This window comes from Pteronotus mesoamericanus, unplaced genomic scaffold (assembly GCF_021234165.1).
Source record: "Pteronotus mesoamericanus isolate MK-2021 breed Mesoamerican mustached bat unplaced genomic scaffold, CSHL_Meso_final contig_64, whole genome shotgun sequence".
NCBI lineage: Eukaryota > Metazoa > Chordata > Mammalia > Chiroptera > Mormoopidae > Pteronotus > Pteronotus mesoamericanus.
The window spans coordinates 2,038,537-2,057,077 of NW_026555224.1; the positions used below are offsets into that span (position 1 = coordinate 2,038,537).

At 42.0% G+C, this 18,541-nt stretch overlaps 1 protein-coding gene across 1 annotated transcript in view; it reads right to left on the reverse strand.

Annotated features, from left to right (window-relative positions):
• The window catches only part of LCMT1 (leucine carboxyl methyltransferase 1), a 60,544-nt gene extending 56,149 nt beyond the window's left edge, over positions 1 to 4,395 (reverse strand). The window contains exon 1 of the mRNA XM_054580879.1: positions 4,139 to 4,395. Coding sequence (XP_054436854.1) covers positions 4,139 to 4,248 — 110 coding nt within the window. The 5' untranslated portion in view covers positions 4,249 to 4,395. The remainder of the gene's footprint in view (positions 1 to 4,138) is intronic.
• Between the last annotated feature and the right edge of the window lie 14,146 nt (positions 4,396 to 18,541).

Here is an 18,541-nt window from a genome sequence, read left to right on the forward strand (position 1 = left end):
AATAACTCTGAGGCATCCAAATGGAGACTTGCAGTGGGCAGTGAAATATCCAAGGTGGCATGATCAGATCATGAAAGGTGTGGTGTGGCAAGCAAGCAACGTTGTGTAGATTTTTACCTGGTGTCAGATGGGTTAATCAAAAGGTTTTCAGTGACAAGTGACAGAATAAGATGTGTGGTTCTGAAAATTCACCCTGGCCACAGTATAAACACTTGAATAGGGGAGAGGGCTAGACTAGAAGCAGGGAGAAAAATAAGGACACACTGTAATATACCAGGTGGGCCAGGATACATGGGCAAGGGCTGCAGCAGTGGGGAAAAAAATGGGAACACATCTCACACAGCTGCTGAGGAGTTTTCTCAAACAAAACCAGATCGTGTCAGCACTGCACTTTAAGTCCCTCAGTAGCCTCCACAGTTCGTTCTCATACCCTCTCCACACTTCTCCCTTGCCACCCACACCCCCATTCAATGTCAAGTTCCCACAACTCAAGACTGTGTTCAATTGCGATGCTATTTCCTTCTACCTGGACAGGGGTCCCCAGCCTTCATGCCACAGACCAGTACCAGTCCAGGCCTGTTAGAAACTGGGCTGCACAGCAAGAGGTGAGCTTGAATGAAAAGCGCTTGAGTCATCCTGAAACCATCCCCTCAACCCATGGTCCATGGAAGAATTGTCTTCCACGAAACAGGCCCCCAGTGCCAAAAAAGGTTAGGAACCACGGGCTTAGCAAACACCTACTTGTCTTCTTAAGATTCACATGCCCCACCGTAAAAAGAAAATCAGCACTGACATCTAGGTGCTGGCCTGGTCCTCACAGAGAGCCATGTTGTTCTCCTGCTGGACATAATCTCAAAAATTATCAACACAAGATCTGGCTGCAATAGTAATGAAGTGAGACAAAACAAGACCACTTCACAATTTAGTCTCAACAGACAAAAACAAGGCCATGATGCCATCCACAAAATCCCGAACACCCCTCTCTCCTGGCTGATATGACTGACTCTGGCTCCTTTATGAATTCGTATTTACTTACTCTAGTCACACCTCCTTCTGGAAAGACTGATTGAAGTACTCAATTATAGGACTGTCCCATCTCCTGTCAGCACCCAATCTAGAGCAAATCCCTGTTTTCTTGAACTCTCCCCAAAATTATTCAACCAAAGCCCAACTCCTAAAAGTTTTTTCTCATATCATCTCACTGACAGGTCCCAGAAGTTCCCTAAGCAGTTAGTGCTCCCTCACTACAATGAGTAATTAAACCCAATCTGTTTAACTACAGGTATGTTTCTAGGGGTCTCTGCTGGTTGACACTGACAACTGTAACAGGAAAGGATAGTTAAGAGTCTTGGTGGGGAGTTAGCGAATTCCAACCTGAAGTCTTCCATTTTCTTTGTTAAGCAATACATACAGTTTCACCCATGTTACCTTGAGAATGAGGGGAGGCTGGGGCAAAGAAGTTTGAGGAAAGTGGAAAATGTCTGATTTAACTATTCTGGAAAGCAGAAAAGTGAGTTGATCAGAGAATCATACTAGAACGTTCAGTCTCTGTTAAGGGCACAAGTGAAGTTGGTTGACATGAACTCACAGTAGTTCCAAGTTCCCTGCTGTGTGATTTCTACCATCAGTAATCAAGGTAGAAAAAAAGGAGTGTTTGGTGGTAATGGACAAGAAATAAAAATTAAAATTAAAAAAAAGGGAGAGTTTGGTTCAACCAGGGTTTGGGGTTCACTAGGACTGGAGGGCAAGGGGGATAAAGTCACTACCAAGGGAACTACTGAATGACTGACTTTGAACTCTTAAGCTCAACTGAGAGGTAACAGGCTAAAGGATGTGTCTCAATGGTAGAGAAAACCATGGAGATCATGAGGAAAACTATGCCAAGGGCATAGCAGAAGTAACGGATGAAAAGAAGAGTACAAAAAAACTTTAACGAAATGCATCCACAGAGCCAACATGTCTGGTCTCCATAGCTTGGGACCTAGCCCAGAAGTTTCTGTCTGGTTCAGTGGGTCTAGAGTAGGCCCCTAGCATGTGTTTTTTAAAATGCCCCATAGGCCATGCAGCTGTGCAGTTCAGGTTGAAAAATACTGCCTTAAATTCTCTTCAGTTCCAAAGCTGAACTTCTACTACAATATTTAGATATCTATAAACACAGAGGGCACTAGAAACTGAGGCAGAGAAGAATTGAAATTATAAAAACTATCCAAGTAAGAGTCAAGGAAAGTCATGCTCTAGTCCTACTATTTCTCTGCACTTTTCTTTGTTTCTGAACTACTTTATAACTAATTTTTTTAAGTAAGCAAGTATGCAAAAAACACTTCTCACAAATATTAAGCAAACCAATATTATCAATAAATATTAAATAAACCTAACCCTAATGTGCTACAGAAAACTTTCTCTCCCATAATTTAGATGGCACTGCAGATTCTCTTAGCAAATAGCAGTCGATACAAGAAAAATTATTTCTCATTCAACAGTGCTATAGATATAGTCAATAGCAATGAAATCCGGAGAAGAAATTAAGCTGGGTATAATTCATTTAAGTTCACAGATTTCACCAAGGACTGCCTCCAAGCCTTTAATACTTATATATTTTTTTGTTTTAATTTTTTTTAATTGTTCATATACATGTCTCCATTTTCCCACCACCACTTTCCCCTACCCCACTAACCCCCACCTCCCACCCTCAATCCTTCCTCACTTTGGCTTTGTCCATGGGTCCTCTATACACATTCCTTGACTTGACCCTTCCCCTTCTTTTCCCTGTTATCTCCCTCCCTTTTCCCCTCTGGTTACTGTCAGTTTGTTTTTTCTTTCAATGTTGCTGATTATATTTTTTTAATATTTACATGTGTATTTATCTATTTATTTAATCTACCTCCACTAACATACCACATGCAGACATTGCTCTAAGTGCTTTACTAAGTATCTTTTAATCTTTACAATCACCTATGAAGTGGGTAGGATTATCATCTCCACTTCACAGGTCAGAAAACTGAGAACGGACTGATTGAGTAACTTGACCAAGTTTTTACACAGCTAGGAAATGGCAGAGCTTGAATCAGTGTGACTTTCTGGCTCCAGAGTCCAGTTTCTGCATCACTATACTTAGTCTCCAAGAACCTACAAAAAGTGCAAGCCTTACTCCCAAACTTTTGTTCTCCCCACCCTACAATCCCTACATGCTCCAGCAGCCAAGGCACCGGTTAGGTTCTTCTGATAGTTCACACTCTTCCCTCCCTATGCCTGAAAGTTCTCTTATACCATTTTTTTTTTTTTTTTAGCCTTTGTTCTGTTTAAATATCACTACATAAATTACAAACTCTAATGGAACGCTGTACTTCTCAGTGCTCAAATTGTAATTATACATTTCATAGGTAATTATTTGTCTGCTCTTTTCCAACTAGGCTGTCAGGCACCATGTCAGTCTTGTTCATTATGTGGTCCCGATCACCGAATCCCCACTGCCCTGAGCAAATGAAAAGACCTAGCACAAAATAAGCGCTCAATAATTTTTGTTCAATGAATGAATGAATAAAGCACACTCAAGTCTATGTTTTCAAGTGTGTCATATATAACTGAGGTCACAATGCCCCCCACTACATCCCTAACAGAGTAGACTCCTGTAGCAAATACAGGCAAGGACTCTGGAAAGTACTGGCTCTGCACACCAATATGATGTGGTGGTGGACGCGTATCTGCACGCCCCCGCCACTGGCCTAAGTTTCAGGTACACAGGGGGATCATGACAACCCCCAATAGAATGTAACCTATAAAAAATGGAGAACCTGCACTTATCCTAACCCATCACGACTGTAGTTAGTATGTACTTCGTGTCTGTCTTTCCATCAAGACTTTAGCCCCAGGCAGGCCAAGACCACCCGTGCCTCGTGCAGCGCCATACCCCAAGCACGGTATCCTGGGCTTGCACCGTGCCGGGGACACAACAGAAGTTAGATAACTATGAGTTACATAAATGAACCCCTGCTCTGTGCAACCACAGGTATGAGGCGAGGATAGCAGAGACTGGCGGGCGCCTGTTGGCATACAACCGTGATCCATACACAAAGGCCCGCCTCCCACCTGGGCCCCAGCACTTCGGAGACGCGGCCCCTAACCCGCGCCCCGCTGGCACCTTTTGCATATAGACGCATCTTCACAGGTGCCGCGCACGCCCTCGTCGTCAGTTTCCGTCGAGGAGGAAGGACAGGAGTTGAAAGTGGGCTTCCTCAGGCTAGTGGCCATGGGCGTAGAGGTTCCGGGGTGCTGTGTCCACCCGGGACATGGAAGAGGGGTCGACAGCCCCCGGGGGAATTAGCGCGCCCACAGCAAGGTAGGAGAAAGGGGCTGAGCTCCGCCCGGCTCAGCTGGCGCGGCTCAGGAAGGCCGCCCACGACCGCTCTCGCAGCAACCTTAGTGCTCATTGGAGTCTCTGACGAGACGCTCATTGGGTAGTTTTCTCGCCCCTCAGCCCAAGGAGGTAGTCATTGGACAACTCCTTTGGCACCGCCCACACAACCCGGAAGTCTCCGTGAGTCGGGAGGGAGAAACTGAAATTGACACAAGATGGCACCGCAATCCTTTCTGGGAATTGTAGTGTTAGGTGCGTTAGGCGCCACTGGGTTTCTTATTGCTGATCACGAGATATAACTGTGATTAACTCAGGGCAGGATCCTTGCATTGCGGGGAAGGGCACGGAATCCAGCAGGAGGAAACAAATGTTATTTTGACAGTCATTCAGGGCTCAGCCTCATTCAGCGGTTGAAGAAGTATTTATTGAGCTCCCTCTGAGCCAAGAGCTGCGCTCTGCACATATAATGGCCTTTGAGATTTCATGAAAGAAGGAATGTGTGGAAAACTCGCACAAATGGAAAACTATGTAGCAATGAAAATGAGTGAACTAGAGCTGCTAGTTGCAAGCATCAATGCATGGCTTAATTTCAGGAACATAATATTCACTGAAAGAAGGAAATACAACAGTTTTGTAAAGTTCAAACCAAGACAAATTAATGTTTAGAGAGGCATGCCTATATGGTAAAATACTGTATTTTGCAGTTTATGACACACACTTTTTTGTCCAAGTTTTTGAGGGAAAAATAAAGATGGGTGTTATACACGAGTAGTACTAATTTCTCATCTATATAAATGTTTTTAATTTTTATTTATGCTTATGCGTTAAAAGTGTAACTCTAGAAAGCAATAACAATATCCATATGCAAAATAATACCCTGGAATATGATAATCAGTTTTGTTTCTAAATATAAATAAATTAAAATTGAATTAAAAAATTGAAATGAAACGTTTTTTCCAGAAAGTTTGGGCCAAAAACGTGGATGTGCATTATACACAGGAGGGCATATGTGGCAAAATATGTTAATACTGTAGAGGAAAGTAAATAAAGGGCGGTGCAAGTATTTGTGACCATTAGTGAATGGGTAGTAGGACTTTGGAGGACAAAGAAGGAGAATGGGGAAGGAGTTTATAGACACCTCAATAATTTCTCAAGTTGGGGTGGATTCACATGTGTTTGTTTCATTATTAGGCATTTTCAAGGTGTTCATTACACATATTTTGTACTGGATTTATTATAAAGCATTTTCTAAATAAGTATGTTTGAATGTTCCATTTTATTGTCTGTCAGGAGCAGAGGACAGGTATACTCAAACTTTAAGAACTTTGGATCACATACACACACAGACAAAATAAACAACAACAAAAACCCAATGCACATGTCTGGGCCAAGATCAGATATCAAGTGTTTGCATTGTATTCAATGGAGGAACAAGAGCTCATTAATACCCAAAGTAGAAATGATAGTGTGGAAGGCTGAGGTTAGAGAGTTTTGTCAAGGAGACTAGTGATGAGCCCTGGCTGCTGAGGATCAGTGGACTGAGTGCCAGCCTGAAAACTATAAGGGGACAATGGTGTAATGACCTACACCACTTTCTTTGAGTGGTCCTCTGCCAAGAGGGTAATGCAAACCTCTGAACAAACACAATCTCCTGGCTTGGCAATGTACAAATTCCATGGTTGTAATAAATGTCAACAGCAAGTTGATAGGTGTGGATAGGGAGGATGAGGGTGATTGGAAGAAGGTGACAGATACTCTGATAAACCTGTGGTGTTTGGTGAGCAAAGGACACTTCTGTTCCTCACTGAGCCTTCAATTCAGAAAAGAGATGGTGATTCAGAGGACTTTGGTCAGTGTTTCACTCAGGGCCACTCCCAAAGGCTTCCTTCAGGCAGAGCCAGCTCATTCCATTTAAGCTCCTGGTCAAGGGGTTAGAACTTTATGACACAGCAGTGGAACCTAGAAATGGCCATCTTAGCCATCTTAGCCATTTGGAGGCTGTGAGATGTCTCCAAATATGAGACTACTGAGTAGTTGCAAACAATGTCTCATCCAGAGAGAAGTCACTACCAACTAGTCTGCACCCTCTGACAAGTCAAGAGAAACTGGAGTTTAAAACCACTGTGCATACTAATATTGGGAGCAAAAAACTGAGCATTAATGATGAAACTTCTCCTGGAGAGGTCAGAGTGGACATTTGTTGCTCTGGCTCTCTTGTATTTCTTTTTTCTATAACAACAGCTGGAGTTTATTATGGAGAACTACACTTTCCTTTTAGCCCATGTGGATAAGGTGAGGCTCCCTGCCTAATGAGTAGAACCTTACAAAGACCTGGCCAATCTCACACAAAATCACCCTAGCTACACTTCAGGGTGTGTGTGGGTGGTGGTGGTGGTAGTGGTTGTGGTGGCAGCGACCAGGTTGGTCCAATAGGCAGGAATCTCGGGAGTTAAATGGGAATTGCTAAGGCCAGAATAGCTTTCTTTTTTGCCAGACTTGAACCTGGGAGGATGTCTCTTTGGAGCTACTGAGAACCATCTTGCTACCTCATACAGTCTGAGAGTGATGTTAATGGCAAGGCTAATGGAGTCTGGAGCACTGTATGCCTACTTAGGGGTGACTGAGTTTGGAGTATGGGAACTGAGGGGAAAATCACCAGTGTCTGTGGAGCCTGGCAATTAAAAACAGCTGAATTCAGAAAAACGGAAGAACCTGTTGTATGGAGCTTGTTGCTTTCATCCTGAGCTGAGCTCAAACTAACCCTGTCTCCCGTGACCATTTAGTAGTACCTCATTCAAATCACAATCTTCCTTCTTTGCTGGTCCCATTTTCCAAGTTTCTGGTCTATGACTTCCTCACAAGCTTTTAGTACCTATAGCCTGTTGGAAAGGCTATCTTTCCTCCATTGATTTTGACTTTGTCAAAAATCAAGTGTGCATATTTGACAAGAGTATTTCTGGTTCTTTGTTCTGTTTCATTGATTTGTATCTATCCCTCTGCAGAAATTACAGTCTTGGTTTCTCTTGCTCTATAAGTTTTGAAACTGGGTAAACTGATTGCTGCCACTTTATCACTTTTTAAAAAATTTTTATTTGTTGTAATTCATTTGTCTTTCCATATAAATTTTAGAATAGTGTATATCTACAAGAATATCTTACTGGATTTTGATATGAATTGCATTAAATCCCCATATCAGTTTGGGGAGAACTGACACCTTTACTATGACGAGTCTTCCAATCCATGAACATAGTATACCTCTCCATTTATTTAGATATTTTTATCAGTGTGGTGTAGTTTTCAGCCTACAAATCCTGGCTATGTTTTGTTAGATTTATACTAAGATTTTATTTTTATTAGTGATCATAAGTATTTTTGGTGTATATGTTCATTGCGAGTATAAAGAAATACATCTGACTTTTATATGCTCATTATACATCCTGTGACATTGTTAAATTCAATTATTAGTTCTAGGAAGAACTGCTTTTTAACAACTTCCTATAGTATAAAGCCCAAAATTAAGATTCACTGTTAAGAGCTATCATGATATCTGGCAAAATCAAGGGTGCTTCAAATGGCCTACTAGAATGTTCTCCACTTCCTCTTCTTTCAGAGATAAGTTCTTCTAACCAAACAACTCTTTTTATCACATGGACCAGACACAGTGCGTGCTGATTCCCAAGTCCCAGGCTTCAGTTCCCTATCAGTCCATAGAATTATTCAAACAAGCCCATCACACCCTCCTGTGGGAACCAGGGCTCACCCCATCATCTTACTATGAAGTTTGGCCCCTACAGCCCCTGGTTGTTCATTCTGTTCCCGAGTGCAACCCCCATGTGACCCTGCCTGGTGTGTAGTGCCCTCCCCTGGGCTGTGAGTATACATGACTTATAAACTTCTGTTGATCCCATCTGTCTGGTGTCCTGTGTTCAGCTACCCTCACAAGTCTAGATGGGAATCTCTCTCTCATCAGTGGAGAGAAGAGGAGGTAACATCATAAACAATGGCTTAACCTCAACTGAGGACACCTGGTCAGCTTTAACTAACTGCTGCTTTGATAATTAACTAGTTTCATAAAGTAGCAGTTTCTTTCTGGGGTGTAACTGACAATTGCTGGCCAGCTTGGGCTATATCTCATGTTCTGTTATGTCAAATGGACATTGACATCAATTCCCATCCCAGTTACTCTTTCTCACGAACAAGATGAGAACTGTCATTAATTTATAGATTATCCCAAAGTGAGGCGCCATCAGGTGTGACTGGTGTCTGGCTCCCACCTGAGGGCAGTGACAATGCAACATCTTAATTGATGGGTTCTTGAATTCCACTTAGTGGGTGCGGGGTTAGTGTTTTGGCCCTGCATTGTGTCTAACCTGAATACTATCACAGGCTGTTTGGGAAGCTGCACTTCCAGTACAGTTCAAGGGATAACCTGTTGTTTGTGAAAAGAAAGTGATAGGGGAACTCAAGAGTTAAATATTTTAGTTTTAGTTGATAAGCTTAAGTGATTAATGCATGTGATAAAGCTGTTAAACCAAGAACTGGAGTTCGTGACCCATGTGACTCCAGGAGAAGGACAAGCAATTCAAACTTTGTGCCTCAGGGAGTCTGAAAGCAATGGAGATGGTATCTGTGTTTTTGAAAAACAGATAAAATACCAGAAAAATTGCCCCCGGACTGCAAATCTTATCAAATTAACCTTTTTCCCAAACACCTTATGTACCCTTTCTTCTCCTTATAAAAAGGTCAGCTTTAGATGAGATGTTAAGACGGTTTTTGAGGGTACACAACCTGCCATCTTCTCAGAGCACTGGCCTCTGAATAAAGTGCTCATAAAGATTCAATCCCCCTGCCTCTACTAATTGGCTCTGGTAGTGAAAGGCAGCGCAAATGCCAACTTTTCCAGTTTCATATTCTGGCAACTCTGGTGGGATACCTTCTGGACTCTTAAGTCTGGGTATTTGGCAGGGAGACCCCCATTGGCTGCCTAGACTAGGGGGACCCTGGGGTGTAGATTTGAAGACTCCCTAGCAGCTGCCAAGTGTTTTCACTTGGGGACTCTCCTCCAACTCTCAGCATTCCCTGTCCCCTTCACTTTTAATTAAATCACTGTGCTTTCTAGTTCGATATTGCTGTCTCAGGTTAATTATGGCGTCTTCTGGTTTGTGTGACATTACAGAGCTTTGTCTGGTAGAATTACAGTCCCAGGTTACAAATTTTATAATGATCAACAGGAATTAAGATGCCTTCTGGTTAGTGTGATATTAGAGAGCTCTGTCTGGTAGAATGAGGGAAGCATCTGCTCTAGGAAACAGCCCTCTGGGGTGAATTCTGGATGATTGGTCAACCTATGCTTATGAACCTAAGAAAATGGTTTCTTATTGTAATACTGCTTGGCTTATGTAAAATCTGGACTCAGGAGAATGCTGGCCACTCAATAGGTATTTAAACTACTATACTAAACTGAAATGAGAGTTGTTTTGTCAAAGATCAGGGAAATGGAAAAATGGTCCAGAGAGAAGGGAATTTGCCTGTGGCAGGTAGCAGAGGCACAGAAGAGTGGGACGAGGAAGATCAGGATGGCTGCTGTGAGCATGGTCAGGGTCCCCACGGCCCCTCCAGCCCTGCGGCATCCTCCTCCTCCTCACTTGGCTGAGGGAGCTGAAGGAGGTGAGCCTGAACTGGTCTCTCCATCCCAAACCCATTAGGGAACCAAATTCAGTGGAGGACAAGTCCCTACTAGGGTAAGGCAATCATATTGCAAGGTAAAAGGGAACTGGAAAAGTGAGTGTCCCAAGCGAGGGAAAAGATGGTCAGAGTCTGAGAACTTGGGTAAAACTAAGAGTCGGGGGAGAAATTGTAGAACTTTTTGATTGATACTAGAGCAACATATCCCATGGTTAATAGACCTCCAACTGAACTGTAACTGGCTTTTCTGAAAGTCCCGAAAGCCAATTTTTCTTGAAGGCATCAGAATGTACTGTGGGAGATAACAGTTTCCCTCTTCTGAGAAGGGATTTGTTGACCGGACCATTCTCTAGAAGAGGCAGACTGGACTCTCTACACAGATGGGAGCAGTTATACGGACAAAAGAAACAGAAAGGCTGTGTATGCAACTGTGACTCTTGAAGGAATGGTAGAGACCAAGACCTTACCACCAGGAACCTCTGCTCAGGAAACTGAACTGATTGCATTGATGAGGGCACCAGAATTGTCGCATGAGAAGAAGAGTGAATGCGTGTGCCAACTCGAGGTACTCTTTCCTAATTTTGCATGTGCATGGTTCAGTCTGGAAGGAAAGTGGACAATTAACCTCCAACTAAAAGGAGATTAAGCAGCCAACAGGAATTTTTAGATTATTACAAGCCGTTCAGGCACCTTCATGGGTGGCAGTTATGTGCTGCCCCCAGCATCAGAAGGAGGACACTGAAGTGGCTAAAGGAAACCATCTGGCCAATTGAGCAGCGAAAGAGGCTGCTAAAAGAACATTTATAATGCCTTTGCTACCTATTCTAGACTTGGCACAATTCAACCCCGAATGTTCGACTGCAGACTTAGGGAAAGCTAAGAGCTAGGGTTTTGAACCACCTGTAGTAAACTGTGGCTCACAGGTCCTGGAATTTCTAAGGCCATGTGTGCCAGAAGAACAATCCCAGGTCAGATCCCCATCAGAAAAAAAGAAGGGAAACAATACCAAGAACAGAGCTCGTTTGAGGACTGGCAAGTAGACTTTACCCAGATGCCAAGGGTCTGAGGCTGGGAATATTTGTCTTTGTTGTTACCTTTTCAGGGTGGGTGGAGGCCCATCCTACTACAACTGAGCAATACTCAGAGGTAATTAAAGCCCTAGTGAAGGAAATATTTCCTCGCTTTGCCCTACCCAGCAGCATCCACAATGATAATGGAGCTGCCTTTGTTTCAGAAATTACGGGGAAGATTAGTAGGCAATTTTAGGAATCAAGTGGAGACTCTGCACGGCACGGAGGCCCAGGCTCCTGGGAAGGTAGAGAAGATGAATCACACCTCGAAAAAAAATGTAGCCGAACCGTGTCAAGAAACTCAGTCTCCGCTGGGATCAAGTTTTACCTATTGGCCTGCTAGGATAAGGGTGGCTCCTCAAAGTGGGATTCAACTGAGTCCTTAAGAAATTGTGTGCGGGTGGCCACTTCAGGCTCTGACTGGTGTGGGAGACATACGTGCAGATCGAGAAGAGAAGGTAAAGAGCTACGTACACCATTTAAGTCAGACCTTAGCTGTGATTAATGACCTGAGATGTATTAGCGATCTCTCCCCCACAGATTCTCTACATTCTTTTGAGCCTGGAGATAAGGTGCTACTCAAGACCTGGAAGACAGAATCTCCAGGAAGCCACATGGAAGAGAAGTGGACTGGAACCTACAGCAAACAAACTTTTATTTTGTGTCTTGTAGGTGTTTGTGCTCCCCTGGAAAGATAATTGGGGATCTATGGTAACTCTAAAGGACAAAGAAATGTTTTCTTTGGAAATTGCTAATGTAGCCCCAGCTGGAAAATGTGCAACTTTTGTCAACCCTACTAAAAACTGTTTTAGATCAATTGCAACATCACCACTAATGTGTCTTATGCCTTTAGTCACATCAAATTGCCTGCAGGGTGGTTTCTAATATGTGGAAGGACTGCTTATTCAACAGCAAAATGATTACTTCCACCTGAAGCTTATCTTACAAAAAGAAATAATTTAATCTACCAGTGGGTGAATGATAGGGGAACTCAAGAGTTAAAGATTTTAGCTTTAGTTGATAGGTTTAAATGACTATTATGTGTGGAAAGTTATTATTCCAAGAACTGGAATGCATGACTCCAGGAGTTTGACAAGCAATTCACCCTTTGTGCCCTGGCGGTCTGCAAGCAATGGAAATGGTATCTGAGTTTTTGATCAACAGATAAAGAAGTATTAGAAAAATCGCCCTGGACTGCAACTCTACGTGATTAAAGTCTTTTCCAAACCCCTTACCTACCCTTTTTTCTCCTTATAAAAAGTCAGGTTGAGATGAGCTGTGAAGATGGTTTTTAAGGGTACATAATGCACTGTCTTCTCAGATCACCAGCATCCGAATAAAGCACCCATAAAGATTTAATCCTTGTCCCTACTTATTGGTTCTGGTAGTGAGAGACAGCACAGATGTCAACTTTTCTGGTTTCAAAAGGAGGCCATGAACCCAGAAAGATTAAAGAATGGCTCTGTGGTTGCCTCCTGAATTACTGTTGTTCAGGCAAATGTAGTTAGTGACCTTGCTCATTTACTGTGCTGCTGCTTCCGTTACTTTTGTCAAATGCTCCCTTGACACCTAATGGTTTCGTGGTACACCTGGGAGCCCATGGCCCAGGCACTGATGAAAAAAATATAAAAGTAGGGGAGGAGCATTTGATATTTTACTTCTCTCCCAATGCAAAACTCCTAACCATGTTTGGGCTTTGCTTAGTCTTGTTGCTTACCAGCAGGTCAAAGGACTGATTTTGTGATCAAGGGACTTGAGACCCTGACACCAGCCATAAACAAAATAATCTCACTGGAAGGGGACTCCAACACTGGGAGATTTACTGACATTCCCTGGAGGAAGAGAGAGTCATCAATGGGGCCCACCTCACAGTGACCATCCTGAAGGTCTCGCCACATGTGATTGGATGGAGACAGAAACAAAAACCCGTGGCTTTACATGGCTTGAAACCAAAACATCCTGAGGGGATTGTACAGTGGAAAGGTTGGGAGGGAAAGCTGTCACACAGGGAAAATGTGGGGCTGCAGCAGAAGACGGCTTGATCCATCAGCTTCTGGGTATGGACCCATGCTCTCACAGCACACCACTCTAATGCCAAAGCTCCGCCCTACAAAATCCTAATCTTCAAGCTTATGGGGGAAACACCATGACAGCCCTGTGGCACCATGATGGAGTTCATTTAAACCTGCTTAAGCCCGGTGTCTCTAAACCATTCAACCAGTTCTGTGAGAGAGGCCCTAGCCCTGAAAATAATGATTTGATACTCTCTGTGGGGAAAAAAAAATCTGATAAAAATGAGCAGGCTAAAAAGGCACGCCCCCTTCCCCATGTATATCCTGTGATAAACAAACCAAGAATAGGCATGAAAGAAAGAAACTGTGATATAGGGGGAGGAAACAGAAAAATTAATTAAACAAAGTTCACAATTTGCTAAAATACTTTATATGGCAAAAAACCAAACTTTGCTGATTGGCTTTTGTGCCTCTACAACATAGGTTCTGAATTAACATTATTATTTATTTGTTTTTATTTATTTTTAGAGAAAGGGGAAGGGAGGGAGAAAGAGAGGGAGAAAGAGATCCATGTACAAGAGAATCATCAATTGGTTGCCCCTTGCATCCATGTCCCCAAACATGGACTTGACCCAGGCACGTGTCCTGACCAGAATCAGACTGGTGACCTTTCAGTTCACAGGCTGATGCTCAATAGACTGAGCCGCACCAGCCAGGGCTGAATTAACTTTAACTTAATCTCCTAAAATGCGCCAGTTGGACAAGTGTTCCCCTTAAGATTGGGAACAAGAGGGGAATATCTGCTTTCACCTCTCTTACTCAACATAGTACTGGAATTCCTAAGCACAGCAATCATACAAGGAAAAGAAATAAAAGGCATACAAATTGGAAAGTAAGATGTAAAACTGTCATTATTTGCAGATGACATGATACTGAACATAGAGAACCCTCAAGATTCTATCAAGAAACTACAAGAACTGATAAATTAATTCAGTAAAGTAGCAGGATACAAAATTAATATCCAGAAATCAGTTGCATTTTTATATTTCAGTAATGAACTATCAGAAAGGAAAACTAAGAAAACAAGCCTATTTATTGTACAATTCCTTCAAAAAGAATGAAATACCTGGGAATAAATTTAACCAAGGATGTAAAAGACCTGTACTCAGAAAATATTACACTGAAGAAACTGAAGAAGACGCATGTAAGTGGAAGCACATACCATGTTCATGGATAGTAAGAATTAACGTCATTAAAATGTCCATACTACCCAAAGCATTCTTCAGATTCAACGCAATTTCTATCAAGATACAAATGACGTATTTCACGTAACTAAAATATTCCAAAAATGTATATGGAACCACAAAATATCCTGAATAGCAACAGTGATCTTGAGAAAGAACAAATTTGGAGGAATCTCGCTACCTAATATCAAACTATAAGGACAGAGTAATCAAATAGCATGGTACTAGCATAAAAACAGATACATAGATCCATGGAACAGAACAGAAAGCCCAGAAATAAACTCACACCTTATAGTCAATTAATATTTGACAGAGGAAGCAAGTACATACAATGGGCTAAAGATGGTTTATTCAATAAATGATGTTGGGAAAATTGGGCGGTATGTGCAGAAAAATGAAACTAGACCACTTTATTTCACCACATACAATAATAAATTTAAAATGGATTAAAGACTTAAATGTTAGACTTGAAACCATAAAAATCCTAGAAGAAACCATAGGCATTAAAATCTTGGACATTGCTTGTAACAATGTATTTTTCTGATATATGTCCTCAGGCCAGGGAAACAAAAGAAAAAAATAAGCAAATGAGACTACATCAAACTAAAATGCTTTTGCACAGCAAAGGAAACCATGGACAAAATAAAAAGACAACCCACTGAATTAGAGAACATATTCTCCAATACATCTGATAAGGGGTTAGTATCTAAAACTTAGAGATATCCGGCCAAGATGGAGGTGTAGGTAGGTAAACTTTGCCTCCTAACACAACCAAAAGAAGGACAATAATTTAAAAACAAAAAACAACCAGAACTGTCAGAAAATCAAATTGTATGGAAGTCTGACAACCAAGGAGTTGAAAACCATAAAAGTCCTAGAAGAAACCATTCATCCAAAAAAGAAACATTCATCCTGATTGGTAGGAGGGGTGGAGATGGGCAGCTGGGGTGGAGAGGATGCGCAGTAAGGCAACTGGAGGACTGGTCAGGTGAGACAGTGGCTGGCGGTCCCACATGCACTTGCAAATAAACCGGGAGGAACAACGGGGAAGCAAGACAGACCACACAACCCAGGGTTCCAGTCTAGGAAAAGAAAGCCTCAAAACCTCTGGCTGTAAAAATCAGTGGGTGTTGCAGTGGCACGAGAAACTCCCAGTCTCACAGGAGTGTTTGTTGGAAAGACCCACAGGGTCCTAGAATATATACAAACCCACCCACCCAATAATCAGCACCAGAAGTGCCCAATTTGCTTTTGGGCAGCGGGGAAGTGTCTGAAAGCCAGCTGAGAGCTGAGCAAGTGGCATTGTTCCCTCTCTGACCCCTCCCCCACATTACAGCACTACAATTCAGTGATGTCAGTTGCCCCACCCTAGCGAATACCTAGGGCTCCACTCCTTACAACATAACAGGTGCACTGAGACAAAGAAATGTGGCCCAAATTAAAGAACAGATCAAAACTCAAAGAAAAAAGAGCTAAATGATGAAGAGATAGCCAACCTATCAGATGCACAGTTTGAAACACTGGTAATCAGGATGCTCACATAAATGGTTGAGTATGGAGGCAAAATAGAGGAAAAAATGAAGGCTATGCTAAGTGAAATAAAAAAAAAAGACAGGGAAACAACAGTGAAGGGAAGGAAACTGGAACTCAAATCAACGATTTGGAGCAGAAGGAAGAAATAAACATTCAACCAGCACAGAATGAAGAAACAAGAATTCAAAAATATGAGGAGAGGATTAGGAGCCTCTGCAACAACTTTAAATGTTCCAACATACCAATCACAGGGGTGCAAAAAGGACAAGAGGAAGAGCAAGAAATTGAAAACTTATTTGAAAAAACAATGAAGGAGAACTTCCCCAATTTGGCAAAGGAAACAGACTTCCAGGAAGTCCAAGAAGTTCAGAACATCTCAAAGAAGTTGAACCCAAGAGGAACACACCAAGGCACATCATAGTTAAGTTACCCAAGATTAAAGATAAGGAGAGAATCTTAAAAGCAGCACAAAAGAGCAGACAATCACCTACGAAGGAGTTCCCTTAAGACTATCAGCGGATTTCTCAAAAGAAACCTTGTGGGCAAGAAGGTACTGGAAAGAAGTATTCAAAGTCATGAAAGGCAAGGACCTACATCCAAGATTACTGTATCCAGCAAAGCTATCATTTAGAATGGAAGGGCAGGCAAAGTGCTTCCCAGAAAAGTCAAGTAAAAAGAGCTCATCATCACCAAGCCCTTATTATTATTATATATGACATGATAAAGGGACTTATCTAAGAAAAAGAAGATCGAAAAGTATGAACAGCAAAATGACAACTAACAGAACTATCAACAATTGCACCTAAAAAAGCAAAAACAAAAGCAAAAACAAACTAAGCAAACAACTAGAACAGGAACAAAATCATAGAAATGGACATCACAGGGAGGGTTATCAGTAGGGAGGGAGAGGGGGATGGGGGAAAAGATACAGGGAATAAGAAGCATAAATGGTAGGTACAAAATAGACAGGAGAAGGTTCAGAATAGTATAGGAAATGGAGAAGCCAAAGAATTTACAATGATAATCCATGGACATGAACAAAGGTGGGAGAGGGGGAGTGCTGGTGGGAGGGCAGGTGCAGGGTGGAGGGGAATGTAGGGAAGAAAAAAATGGGCCAACTGTAATAGCATAATAAAATATACTTTAAAAGTGTATAAATATCTTATAAAATTCAACACCAAAAAAAACAAATCACCTAATTAAAAAATGGGCAAAACACCTGAATAGATACCTCTATAAAGAGGACATACAGATGGCCAATAGATATATGAAAGGACTGGGATCTCACTAGTTCAATGTCACTAATCATCAGAGAAATGCAAAATAAAACCACAGTGAGATATCACCTCACACCAATCAAAATGGCTAGCATCAATATCAACAAACAAGGGCTGGCAAGGATGTGAAGAAAGGGAAACCCTTTTGCACTATTGGTGGGATTGCAGATTGGTGCAGCCAACTGTGCTGTGGAAAGCAGTATGGAGTTAACTTAAAAAATTAAAAATGGAACTGCGTTATGACCCAGTGATTCCACTTCTAGTAATATATCTAAAGAAACCTGAAATGCTAATTCAAACGAATATAAGCACTCCTGTGTTTATTGCAGCGTTATTTACAATAGCTGAGATTTGGAAGCAGCCCAAGTTCCATAAGTAGATGAGTGGATAAAACAACTATGGGACATTTACACAATGGAATACTAGTCAGCCATAAATAAGAAGAAAATTTTACCCTTTCCAACAGCATGGATGGACCTGGAGAGCATTATGCTAAGTGACGTAAGCCAGTAAGAGAAAGACAAATGCCATTGATTTCACTCATACGCAGAATCTAATGAACAAATTGAACTAACAAGCAATATAGAGACAGACTCATAAAGAGCAGGATGACAACTGGTAGGGGTTGAGGGGGAGGGATTGAGCAAAAAGGAAAAAGGACTCATGGACACAGGCAACAGTACCATGATTGCAGGGGTGGGGAGGAGGTGGTAGAGGTGCAAGAGGGTACAAGGGGGATAAATGGTAATGGAAAAAGTACAATAAAAAATAATCTATTAAAAAAATAAAATGCCCCAGTTGGCAAACCTTCATGGACTTAATATGAGGGTTCACACTATGGTTATAACTAATGTAATGACCATGTTTTCTAGTTTTTGTATTTAATGCTCTGACATCTGAGGCCTTGCTATCTTGGAGGGCCTGCCCATGCCTGGCTTAGCTAATCTAATTCCTAGAGGCAGTCAACAGCTCACCTGTGAGTATACCTTTCAGATGTAGGCTAACCAGTCCAGAGCCCATACACCCAATCACCTTCTCTACCTGGCTCTTAAACTCTAGGCCACTATTCCCCAGGGACAGGTACCAGACAAGGGACACTATGCCCCTGTTCCCACTGAAATAATTCATACTAACAAATCCTAAGCCTGCTTACCTTGTCTTGCCTGTTTCTTTTCATGGAAACCACAATAAAGGCACTTGCCCACATTTTCCCCCTTACTCCCTCCACCTCCTGACTGACCCCAGTGCTTCCCCATGTGGCCCTCCATGGAGTGCCTCCTGTTCCTTGCTATCTGTGGGTATAAAAAAACTTCTTTCTTCATGACTTTTATTTCTAGATTTTTGTGTCTTACATACCTGATTAAAA